At 30.4% G+C, this 13,332-nt stretch overlaps 2 protein-coding genes across 3 annotated transcripts; both read right to left on the bottom strand.

Moving 5' to 3' along the window:
• Positions 1 to 2,690: 2,690 nt before the first annotated feature.
• LOC145093673 (uncharacterized) lies at positions 2,691 to 4,852 on the bottom strand. 2 transcript variants are annotated; one of them, XM_079031885.1, is made up of 2 exons: positions 4,658 to 4,851; positions 2,691 to 4,583 (listed from the first exon to the last, which is right to left on the bottom strand). In XM_079031885.1, exon 2 carries the CDS (start codon positions 4,512 to 4,514, stop codon positions 2,889 to 2,891), a length of 1,626 nt encoding a protein of 541 aa, XP_078888011.1. In that variant the 5' UTR covers positions 4,515 to 4,583; positions 4,658 to 4,851; the 3' UTR covers positions 2,691 to 2,888. The 2 variants fall into 2 exon arrangements, with proteins under 2 accessions (XP_078888011.1, XP_078888010.1); XM_079031884.1 differs by having other exon boundaries at positions 2,691 to 4,852.
• A 6,191-nt stretch (positions 4,853 to 11,043) lies between these two features.
• Positions 11,044 to 12,801, bottom strand: LOC145093674 (pentatricopeptide repeat-containing protein At1g62350-like). Its single transcript, XM_079031886.1, has 3 exons — positions 12,354 to 12,801; positions 11,749 to 12,135; positions 11,044 to 11,250 (listed from the first exon to the last, which is right to left on the bottom strand). Exons 1-3 carry the CDS (start codon positions 12,675 to 12,677, stop codon positions 11,221 to 11,223), a joined length of 741 nt encoding a protein of 246 aa, XP_078888012.1. The 5' UTR covers positions 12,678 to 12,801; the 3' UTR covers positions 11,044 to 11,220.
• Positions 12,802 to 13,332: the final 531 nt, after the last annotated feature.

The raw sequence follows: 13,332 nt of genomic DNA, 5'->3' as shown, positions 1-13,332 counted from the left end.
ATTTGATAGAAACCTGTAATTCGAGAAACACAGACAATCTCCCAAAGAGTTGAAGTCTCAAACTTTAGTATTCATCCTATGAGCATCTCTAATGGTTAAGCTACAACATAGCTTAAAATAAATGTCACATCATCATTCTTTTATTTTTGACCTCAAATTAAATAGCATCTACAATGGTTAGTTTTTTATAGTTTTTTTTTTGTCTTTTTTTTTGTAAATTTAACTAATTATCCTTAACTATTAAAATGTTTTATAAGATCACCTTTTATATATATATATATATATATATATATATATATATATATATATATATATATTCATGTAGTTGCTATGGTTTGTATTAAAATTTATTATGATTTGTAATATATATGTGTATTATATTTGTCATGTCTAATATTTAATAGAATAACTAAATATTAGAAAAATAAAATATATTCAAAATTTTAATATAATTGAAGGGGGTAGTATAACATATTATTAAAGATAAAGAGGTAAGATGCTCAAACCAACATAGACCATTTAATATATATTGAATGATTAATAAAAAAAAACCAAATAAGCTAACTCCAATATATTGAATGAATATTATAAATAAGTAAAAGTAATGAGATAATCTCATCATAAAGTAAAGAGTAAATTATAGAAATGGTCCCAGTGGTTTACTTAAATTAGCAGTTTTAGTCCAAACTTCGAAAAGTTGATAGGTCAAGTCCCTATGGTTTCCAATTATTGTAGTTTTGGTCATTCCATCTAACTCTGATAGTAAACTTCCGTTAAAAACATTTAAAATGACTAACATACCCCTCATTCTATTTTTTTAATATGCTTTTATTTATTTGTTGATTATAATTTATTAATTAAATCGGCCCACCATGTCCTTACATGTTCCTATTGTTCATCGGCTCCAATGATGGTGACTCTGAGGATGGTCATTTTCTCCAGCAAGCCATAGCCAATAGGTGATTTTGTAGCTTTACAACAACAACTAATGAGTAAAAAGCATAAATTAGAAATCTAAAACTGAAATCGAATGATATCAGAACCTAAATTGGTAACCCAAATCAAAAGAAACCCAAACAAAATGAAACTAGAAACTATAAACAAAATCTCAAGTACTAAAACCAATCATACTTAAATCTCCATGTCTCGGATACCAATCAAAGAACAATAGGGACGATTTTTTAAAAGGGTTGGATGCTTGGAGACTCTTATCCAAACCATACTCTTGTTTATGTGTTTCCACCACTAAATCCTTGCAAAAGACGATGATGAATTGTTCCCTCCACTGAAATCGGGTCCGATGAATTGTGCCAACCCTTATGACGATCTCCGATCTTAATCAACCGTACCCTTTGTCTTTTTACCCATCCCCCCAAATCTCTAGAAGCCAAATGTTTGTGATGATCAGTGACAATATCAATGACGATCTTAGTTCACATAGCACATGTCGGTAAGAAAATTGCTCCCTCCACTGAAATCGGGTCCATACAACAAACCGTCATAATGTATGAGCATTGGTTTATCCGAGAATAGATTTTCTAGGTGGATAAAGAGGGAGGAACAAGGAGGCAATGTGAGAGATCTAAACTCGACATGTTCATATCTTCCATTTTCAACAACTTTGGTGCTTTCTACCTCGACAACCGCTTCTTTCAGCATATTCCTTGAGGTGCATCTGTTTTCAAGATGAGGTTGTTGCAGTGTATATGGAGCCGAAGGTGGCGGAGATGGCGACGACGATTGAGTCATAAGAAGTAGTCGTGATGGTGACGAAGGTGGTAGCAGTGGTGCGATGACAACAAATGATGATGGTGGTGTCATGATGCATAAGAAGAGGAGAAAATAGAGTTGAATGTCAGGAAAAAGGTTCGTCAGACTTTAAGGTGGAGTGGGACGATGGGTTAACTTCTAGGGCTTTTATTCCCTTTAGTGCTTTATTACATAATTAGTCCATGTAGTTTATAAAATAAAATAATAACAGCAAATAAGTAAATAGGGGTATATTGGTCTTTTATTTAGACTTAACGTCTGAGTATTAACGGCATCAGTTGAAAGGGATCAATGGTGTAATTTATCCAAACAACAAGGACACAACCTATCAATTTTTCAAAGGGTGGACAAAACCTATGAATTTGACCAAACCATAGGGACCATTCATGTAATTTACTTCAAAATAAAAGATACTTATAGATATTTTAATTTCAAATAAAGATAACTCCTACTTAAATAACTAAATAATTAAATAATACGAACTTAAATTCCCTAATGTGTCCAAATTGTCGGGTTATTATCACAGCTTTTAACCAATGTTCAAAATATTTAGGACCATTATACAATTGTGAACTAAAGTGTGAACACTCCAAACATGTGACTTCTTTGTTTGAATAAAGAGTTGTAAATTTCAGGTCTAAAGTTGTCAGTTCTTCAACAGAACCAAAAATACTAAATTTGCGAATCGTGTAACTGTACACCTTATATATTCATTTAAAAATTTCACAAAAATAATTTATATAAAACTTGCAAAAGAAACAAACACATCTCCTAAATATTAAAAATCATTTTTTTAAATGTCTTCTTTTCTACTTTCAGATATCCATTTTTTTAGTGTCTTAATGATCAAGATGCAACCTAAATTACGTGTACAGAATTAACCAACCAGTTTAAAAGGTCAAACAAGAAGGTTTAAAACATGTCAAAAACCAATCGTTTAAACTTAGCTGTTTAGTCATATTACATATTGTTTAACTAACAATTTATTGTCTTTACTTTTGGTAAAAAGTCGTAATAAAGGTAAAACCAATATTGACAAACAAAAATAATTGAACCATAACAAAACTTGCAAACCAAAGATAGCTAAAAAGCAAATCTTCTAGGAACCCAGATTCCAACTACATTGTAAAAGAAGGACAATCCACTTCTTCCTTTGGCATAGTCTTTCCAATCAACTTAATCAAAGAAGCATCTAACGATCTAGTTGCGATTTGACCAAGTAACAATGATAAAGTTGAAGCATCAGGTGAAAATTTTCTTCCTTCCATTTCTTGTAAAAGCATCTCTACCATATCATGTTGTTGGTTCTTTAAAATTCCCTGAAGAAGAATGTTGTAAGTCACATTATTTGGTGGGCAACCTCTCTCTTCCATTTCAAGAAACAATTCTTTTGCTTCCCTCACAAGACCTTCGCGACAAAAACCATCAATCATCACAGTATATGTCATGACATTAGGTTGCAAACCTTTAACAATTATGTCATCGAAAAGAATCCTTGCAATATCAAATTTTCCACTTTTACTTGCACCATCTATGAGTATATTGTACACCTTTATATTTAAATTTAGCTTGTTGTCACCCTTCAAATGGAACAAAGAGAGTGCTTCATCCACTTTTTTGTTGTTGCATAGACCATCCAAAACTATTCCGTAAGTGATTTCATCTGGAATCACGCTGTGTGCTCGCATCTCATGAAACAGTTCATCTGCATCTTCACAACGTCCAACTTGAAACAATCCCTGTATCATGGTGCTGTAAGTGATCACATCGGGTTTCATACCTTTTTTAGTTATTTCATGAAACAAATGCATGGCCTCTTCTATCTTCAATTTCTTACAATACCCATTCACTAAACTATTATAAGTAACAATATTAGGAACCAAACCTCGAACCCCCATCAAATCAAAAACTTCATTTGCTTTCCTCATTTCACCTCGCAAACAATATCCATCAATAAGTGAATTATATGTCACTACATTAGGATCCTTTCCTCTCTGAATCATTAAGTTGATAACACATTTTGCTTCTTCCACTTTACCTTCCTTGCAAAGTGCATCGACTAATATGCTAAATATTTGAACGTCTGGAGAAATATTCTTTTGCTCCATTTCTTTGAGAATTTTAGAGACCTCGTCCCAACGGCATAAGTTACAAAGACCATGAATCAAAGAGCTGTAAGTGACAACACCAGGTTGGATGCGTTTGTTGAAGATCATTTCTTTGTAGAGCTTTAATGCATCATCTACCATATTGTCCTTGCAAAGACTATCAATGATGGTGTTATATGTGACTACATCAGGTTTACAACCTTTTTTATCCATTAGTCTAAGCAAAGCAATTGCTGTATTGTTATTTCCACATTTGCAAAGCCCCTTAATCATTGTGCTGTACATAATCGCATTAGGTTCACAAAGTTCCTCTTTGATCAGCTTCTTGAATAATATTTCTGCCTTGAGGACTTTATCTTCTAGAATAAGTCCATTTAAGAGTATACTGAAAGTGTAGACATTGGGTGGAATATCATGTTTGAAACCATAACCTAGGACTGCAAACCCTTCCCTGGTGCGATACATTAAGCAACAACATTTGATTATAATGCTAACAGTGTATACACTCACAGGAATATGAATCGCATTCATTTGTTTAAAAATATCAATCGCACAAGAATAGTGTTTCATTTTGATAACAGCTTGCAGCAACTGGTTGAATTTAACAACTGATGGCAGAGGTTGCCTCTGTGTCATTTCGTCGAACAGTTTAAGGGCATCATCAAGATTAGTAATCTTGTCAATCAGAGGTAGGGTATGATTATCCTGTGTTTGAGAATTGGAAGAAGAAGTTGAATAAAAGTGAGCTAAAATCGTTTTGGGGTAACAGATTTCGTTACCTGATTCAAAAATCGATGAAGGGTTTCTGAAATAAGGTAGGGAAGAATGAGCAGTGGAGGTAGCTTTAACTTTGTTCAGGGTGGCGATGAAGAAACCAAGCTTTTTTGGATTCGCCGTCACCATAATCATCTGCAAATCAAACAAACCTTAACTACTTTGGAATTTGGATGTAGAAAATCAGCATTTAAACGTTTTCTTTTTGGTATTTAAAAAAAGCAAAATACCAAAAAAAAAAATGTATTATAACTTTATACCCCACCTAAATAAAATGATATATATATATATATATATATATATATATATATATATATATATATATATATATATATATATATATATATATATATATATATATATATATATATATATATAGAGAGAGAGAGAGAGAGAGAAAATGGAGGAATCATTCTCAATTAATCATTTATTTTTGCCGCAAAAGCCTCCAATATACCGGCGGAAATGAGAAATGAATGTACATGTGTTTTCCAACAAAACATGTTTCCTTAAACTATGTTAATCATTACCTTAATATATACAAAAACATAGTTTTTTATTTTTTTATTTTTTAAGGAATTATTTTTATCGAAAAATAATTTTAAATATATCAAAATTCATAATTTTTTATTCTCTGTAAATAGACATTTATATTGATATAGTTTTAAGATAAAATAAAAATTTTATTTTTTTTATAGTTTTAGCTTTCGTTATTCATAAGTTAATAAAAACGAATTATTTTTTACTAAAGTACATTCGTTATTCATTTATGAATAAAAAGTATGATTAATTTTTTTTTTACAATTTATGTATCATTCATATGTTAATATAGCTTATAATAAACATAGTATATTCATATTTAAATATTAGACGATGCATTCACTTATGAATATTACATAGTATATTCACTTGTGAATGTTAGATGGTATATTTACTTATGAATATTAGATGATATTTTCATATGTGAATATTATATAGTATTACATGGTATATCACATGAGAATAGTACATAGTATATTCACTTGTGAATATTAAATCGTATATTCGCTTATGAATAATAGTTGTTATATTCATATGTGAATATTACACAGTATATTCATATATAAATATTACAAGGTGTTTTCAGAAATATATATAATTTTTATATGTTATTCACATATGAATAACATATAGACTTGCATATTTGTTTTGTGTTTTGATAATCACATATTGATTCAGGTGAGAAAACATATTCATATGTGAATATAACGTGATAATTTACTTTATGCATTTCATCAAACAGTTGGAGTGCATACAAATTAACTTTTTAAAACATATGATAAATATGATACTTTGACTATTTAAATCTTACAAAATAGTAGATTGGTAGAGAAATATATGAAAATTTTCAAACAAAAAATGATTTGATCTTTTTCTAACCTTAATTTCGATGTTTTATTTGATGATCGATGTTGAATGAATGATACGAATTGAATTTTTTGTTGATTATCGATGATGTTGATCTAATGATGTTGGGAGTATAATTAATCGTAGATGTTGAAGATATACTCGTATTCAAGCAGAATTGAAGGTTGGATTGAAAGAGAAAAAAACGAATTTTTGTTGTCAACTGTTGAATGGTGTTGATAAACGTGTTCTTGACGAAGATCGATGATTGATTAACATAGGATGACGTTGATCGATGATTTAATTGAAGAAATCTAGATGATTGCTGAAGGTTGGAGGAGAAATTAGGATGATAAACGATCGATTAGAATGAATTTCAATTGTTATCTAATTATCTACACTTACGTATTTGTGATTGAAGGCTATTATATCATATTTACAAGTTTGTCACCGTGTCCTTTATGTTTAGAGGATAATTAAGTGATTGGCTGTGAATGATTCCTTCATTCTCATTTTTTTTTTCTCAAATGAACATTCCTCTCTCTCTCTCTCTCTCTCTCTATATATATATATATATATATATATATATATATATATATATATATATATATATAGTGTGGATGTAGATTAATTTAGACCACTGGATTAAAAGATTATATGGATATGATTTAAAGTGTACGATATTAAAATAGGATAGCATGAATAATACAATAAACTTAAAATGGTTGTAAGGGTAATTATGTCAATTTGGTTAACAATAAAATAAGAAATGTTAGATATTTTTGTTACTAACCAAACAAATATATCTCACCATTTAAAATTGATTATCAAGATTATGAAGTTAAAAATTGATAAAGAATCATATATAACTTTTTTTAATTATGCATTCTAGCAAGAATGAAGGTATATAACTTAAAGAATGAACATACAATAAAAATATCCATATTATGACAGAATGAATATACCTTTACTCATGAATAAACACAATAAAATTATTATTATTATTATTATTATTATTATTATTATTATTATTATTATTATACATTCTTATAGGAATGAATATACATAACTTTAAGAACAAACATTAATCATGCATAACTTCAAGAACCAACAATAATAATGAACATACAAGTATCAACATACAATAAAAAATACATATAGAATTAACATACAAGAAAGACTTTACTAATGGCCACTAGTGCCATGCATGCCCCTACTCCACCAAATCCAGCACCAACAAGAGCGTCAAAGGTGGCACCCATGTAACTTCTTTTTATCTAAAATTCGACTTCATTCTTAAAGAGCAAGCATTATAAAATAATAGGTATTATTAAAGAATAAAACTAAAGTTTCCCTCATCTTCGGGTTATTTAGGTCTGTAACATCCATAAAAATTCGTAAAAATTTAAAACTTTTCAAACATCCAAAAATCATTATTTATTACAAAATTGTAAGAATAGTGTCTTGAAAAAAAAACCTAGGATTAACTAGAAAGTAAATAAATTGATGTGTGATTTATATATGATGACCAACCATATATGAATTAATTTAATCAATCAATTGAATTAATCACCATTACAAGTCTTGCGTGATTTGAACTTAATACTATTAAACTTGTTAGTTTAATCAATTGATCATTGTTTGAATTAACTTATTTGCTAAAGGATTAGTTTAGTGAACATTAACCAAATCATATTAGAAATCAGTAATTGATGACACATTAGTCGATCACACTTTCCACAAAATCAACCATAGAAGTAAGTGAATCGTATCTAAACGGAAGTCTCTTTAATATTCTTGATTCAAATCATCTTTTGTTCCTTAATTAGTTGCTAATTGATTCATTGCTAAGTGTTTAAGTGATTATTTAAGTTTCTAGTCTTATAAAACTAGAGAAAACCCGATTTTTAATCATTGTTTAAATTAATGTAAGCACATAAATTGTATATATTTTAACAAAAAAAAATGGTAATAGTAAAAAGTTGGAGATACATATAAATAAAAGACACACTTTAAGGTTAATATTATAAAATATTAAAAAAGTATAACTATTTATAAATTTCGGTAATTATTTACGGATTTGGAATTTTGCATCCGATATGAATATACAATATAACCATTTATGTATTTCGTTAATCTGAGTTTTATATTCACTCAGTTAGTCTATATAAAATATTCCTAGTCTGTAGCACCCCTATCCTCAGGTATAATTCTTAATGTTTAATTTTGTAATTTATGCATTTTAGGTGCCCTACGTTGAGCATAGGACAGCTTCCTACGTTGGGCATAGGTAAAGGATTCCATGCATGGGTTTAATGTCATACGTTGAGCGTAGGAGCGCAACATCAAAACCCTAATTAAGGGGTTGTGAGCCTTATTTAAAGGCTCTAACTCCTTGAGGGCCTCTCCATGCTCCACATCCACCCTCATATTCAGTCACTTCGAAACCCTAGCCACCTTGTGAGATTTTAGAAGACTTGGACTATTTTTGGTGTATATTCTTGAAGTAAGAGCCCATTGGAGAAGCATTTGGAAGCTCCAAACCTTATGAGTATAATTTACAAACGTTTATAAGATTATAAAGTCCTAAAAATAGGAGCTTGGTCACTGTCATCCATCCATGCACGAGCTATTAAGCATTAGAATGTTTTATGGACTTAGGGTTTGGCCTTATACTCTTTTTAGCCATGCAAAAGTGTAAAGTCAGAGACTTTACCCCTTAGGACGTTCATTAGATCTATATCTAAGGATTGGATGGTTGGTCTTTGTGTATTAAGAGTTTAATAATAAGTTGGTAAATCAACGTATTACATTGGGCGTAATCTTAGCTATGCTTAGAGCAGTCTAAAACCTCTTTGTATTCCCATCTAGGCTCTATGTTGAACGTAGAGCATGGTGTTACGATGAGCATAGCGCAAGAAGGTTTATTTTTGACAAAATGGATTATTGGTCAAGTGGAGTGGATTCTAGTATTGGAATGGTAAAATGGTCTGTTTACCCCAAGGATAGTAACTATGAACAAAGACCCTTGAGTATGTATTATTACCTTAATTTTTTATTACGGTTTTATTTTGTATATGATTAGTGTGAGGAATTCTAGTATCAACAGCTCGAGTGTGAGATTTGTCTATCTTGAGGTGAGTCTTCTCACTATACCGTGTAGGGTGGTATCTGTCTTTGTGACTCTTACATTTGTATGTTGAGTTGGACCCACTTGTATGTAAGTTGGGTTGGGCCTATTTTCATGTATATTGTGATGGGCCTATTTGTATGTTGGTCTGAACCTATTAGTATGTATATTACAATTGACCCATTTGCATTTTTGGTTGGGCCCATTTGTATGTATGTTGACCTGGGCCCATTTGCAAGTTGGGTTAGGTCCATTTATATTTAAGTTGGGCTGGGTCCATTTATATGGTATGTGGTATTTTGGAAAACTCACTAAGATTTATGCTTACGATTTTGTGGTTTAACATTTTAGGTACTTCCAGTTTTAAAAGGAAGGATCCAGCTTGACAGCACATCATTCCCCTTATGATTTTCCGTATTGATGATTATTGTTTTACTTTGATATTTGAGATGCATTTATATCATGTCTGATTTTGGAACAATTGATGTATTGATGGCCTAAAAGTCTCTCTCTCTCTCTCTCTCTCTCTCTCTCTATATATATATATATATATATATATATATATATATATATATATATATCATTATTTTAAAGACGTTACAAAGTCGGTTTCAGATAAACGAACAAAACATAGAAAAGTTGAAAACAGTCATAAGTTATAAAAAAAAGCTATATAATTTTTGGATTAAATAATTTATGTTTTTTTTTCATACTTCGTATTAGTTTATAACCGTTTTTGGACTAAATAACTTATATTTTTCACGTTTAACAATTTTCGGATTAATACTTATGTTTTTTCATGATTCGGATTAATCAACAACCATATTCGGATTAAATAACCTAAGGTATAAAGAAAGTTACAGATTTGGATAATTTGGTTTTTTAAAAGTTGATTTCAGATAAACAAACAAGACATTTATTTAACAGAAACTAAAACAATCATAAAGGAAAAAACCAAAGTCATCTTTATAAAAAAGATGCCAATTTGCAAAAAATATTTAAAAATGAATTGGAAACAACAAAAAATCTAAAAAGTATCTCTTTCAATAAAAAAACATAAATGTAATCTAAATAAAAAATAATAAGATAACTTAAATAATAAATAATTAATTTAATTAAAAACAATAATTATAACAATAATAGAAAAAAAAATCAAAAAACAAAAAAAATGATTAAATAGATGTGACAAGAGGTGTTTTTTAAGATATGATGGGTTTTTTTTTTCTAAGAAACATCTTTCTAAAGCCGCAGGATGCATAGCGGGAAGGAAGAGCGGAAAGTGTTCCCGCACATAGGAACACAACACCGGCACTATGGGAACGGGGGTGCGGGATAGGAGTGGGGGAAAGAGACCCTACTTTCTCTCTCCTGTTTTGATTGGTCAGTTTTTTTTTTTAGTTTTTTTAATAATCATTAAATTATATACCTATTAAAAAATTATAAAAAATATATCAAAATTCATAGTTTTTAACTCCCTACAAAATAATTATAATATTTGTATAAAATACGTTTTAAAAAAATAAAAAATAGTGAAAGACAGTGAAACATGACAATTTCGTATGTTTTGATGTGGGAAAGACTGCGTGCAAGAAAGGCTGACATGACAGTCAAAAAGTGAAAGATTGTTCCTACTTCCTATACACACCTCGGATCTAATTATGTGGACATATATTTGCGACATAGATGTCACCTCAATAATGTATGCTGATGTTAGTTGTGAAAAAAAGAGTTTTCAGATAAAATGTCAGAAAATGTAATGCCTATTCAGAAAATTTCCCAAGATACTAACTTGTAGAAAAGAAAGACATAACGTACCCGCTTCTAGTCTCATTTCTAAACTTAGTCTCAGTTCTAAACAAAATAAGAGAAGCTAGATATCGAATTTAAATTTCTCGACCATAATAAAGTAGTGGAAATTCCTAAATGATTTAAATTTCATAAATATACTTGAAAAAAAAATGAAGGACAAAGCAAACAGCATTGTCAAGTTTCCTTTACTGGCTAATTAAGATAGGAAATGGCACTTTTACATATGAGATGCTTTTCTTAATTTCAAACCAGGTTCAGTCTCAATCTCCTCGGCTGCAAAGAAAACAATAATATTAGTTCGTTATTTCCCACTTACAAAAAAAGACTTAATAGCAAACGGGTTATGTAAAGTTATTGCATGATTCATGTCAATTGCATAAAACTGTAAAAAAGGTGACAGATTATTGAATGAATTGGTAAAAAAGTGAAATATTTTTATATAAATTGGTAAAAGGGTGAAACATTGCTATATTATGTTAGGTACAACTATTTTTCCAAATGATTAGTAATATTGCTCCAATAATACAATTACTCATATTCATTAGACAAACTATCTTAGGGCTATTTTAGATGGTGAGGATTTGGAGGGCATTCACGTCTTTTGCACATAAAAGAAGTTATAGGAGGAGGGCATATGTCAATAGGAGAAAAGTTGTAATCTTTTCTCTAATTTGTGCAAAAGACGTTAATACCCTTCTCATCGTTAAAATAATACCATTTAAACAAAGTCAAAGTGGTTGGCAATTTTATTCACAAATATATGATACTTACATATTTTCTTGCGACTTCTTTGAGAAACTTTTTTGGAGAATCCAAATATTCAACACAATCATTCTTAATGATTGAAGCAAGTTCTTCTTCCCCAGCACTTTCAAAATTTCTTATCATAATCGTTAAAGTCAACTCATCAGGTACACAACCTGATGCCTTCATCAACTTATATGCTTCCATTGCCTTCTCTATCATTTCCACTTTCAGATATGCTCCAATTAACTCTGTATAGACTCGTGTATTGGGTTTTAAGCCTTCTTTAATAAGCTCACAGAAAAGATTTTCTACTGTAATTATTAGTTTCTTCTTTCCAAACATCAACATCAAGTCACCATATAGAGATTGATCAGGTTCGTACCATGCTTCCTTCCTCATAAATTCAAACACCTGATACCTGATTGCATTTCAGATAAGATTCAACCTTGAAATCATACAGATAAATCCAAATTGAAAAGTAGAAGCCAATTTCAGAGAGGAGTTAAGTCGATGAACAAAGCGAATTCATTAAAATTGAAGAAAGTTTTGATAATTATATGAAATGATATGACACATAGAAACAAGAAAGTTGAAGTTCGAATTTAACTAGAGAAGTCAAAGGGGCGTACCTTTAGAGCAAGGTCTAAGTGTTGTTGCCTCTGTAATTCGGAGAAAGCATCCAACAAATCATCTTTTAAGAGACGAGTGAGTTTGGATTCGAATACTTGGTCTAGTTTAGATGGGTTTCTGGCAGCTAATTTGAGAGATTGAACTGCTTGTATTGCTTCTGTAGACAAAACCCCATCACTACGCCTTCTCGTCCTCAAGGGTTTTCTCAAGCCACAGGTTATTGTTGTTGCATATCTCACTTGAATTTTATGAATTCTTATGGGGTCCAAAGCCGTTGGTAGATATTGGATTCTCAGTGAGGAAGAACCCATGTTCGTCTGCATATACAAGGTTTAGGGTTTTTGGCTGAGAGTACCGGTGTACTGCTACGATTTTAGAGGATTGCAAATGCAACCGCTTGAAAAGTTAGATGGCTAAAATAGTTGGCAAGCTAAAGGACGAATGGTTTTTTTTTTCAATAGTAAAGGTGTTAAACACAAGGTATGGGCTTCTCGTTTTCGCTATTGCCGACCTAAACATGCCTTGACGGCTTGGTAACAGGGAACACCGTCCCCCTTCTCGTTTCTTCTCGTTGTGACATGCATCGTTGTGACGAGAACGAGACAAAATATCATTTTCCACCCATAAGATTTCTTTCTTTTTTCTCTCTTTTTCTCTCTATTTCTTAACCTACGTTATAACATTGACCATCATTTCCTATCTAAACGGTGTGGTTTTAAAGGTGATGTGTTATGGTGAGGTGTTAATTTTTTGGTGTCATAACACTCATCCATACCGAATGCTCTTAGCTATGTGTAACATAACTTTTAGATTTTTTATAAATTTTTTTAATGATAAAGGTTTTATATATAAAATTTTTTAATTTCAATATAAAAATAAGAACTTCTTAATAATAGCCATCTTAAAATTAAAAATAACATAAAATTAAAAATTACATTTTAGAAATCTTAAAAATTAAAAATAACATTAAATTAAACA

Source organism: Lactuca serriola, chromosome 3 (genome assembly GCF_051521515.1).
Source record: "Lactuca serriola cultivar US96UC23 chromosome 3, Lser_US96UC23_V15, whole genome shotgun sequence".
In the NCBI taxonomy this organism is placed as follows: domain Eukaryota; kingdom Viridiplantae; phylum Streptophyta; class Magnoliopsida; order Asterales; family Asteraceae; genus Lactuca; species Lactuca serriola.
The sequence above is the reverse complement of the archived record's forward strand: the minus strand, read 5'-3'. Positions and strand labels throughout refer to the sequence as shown.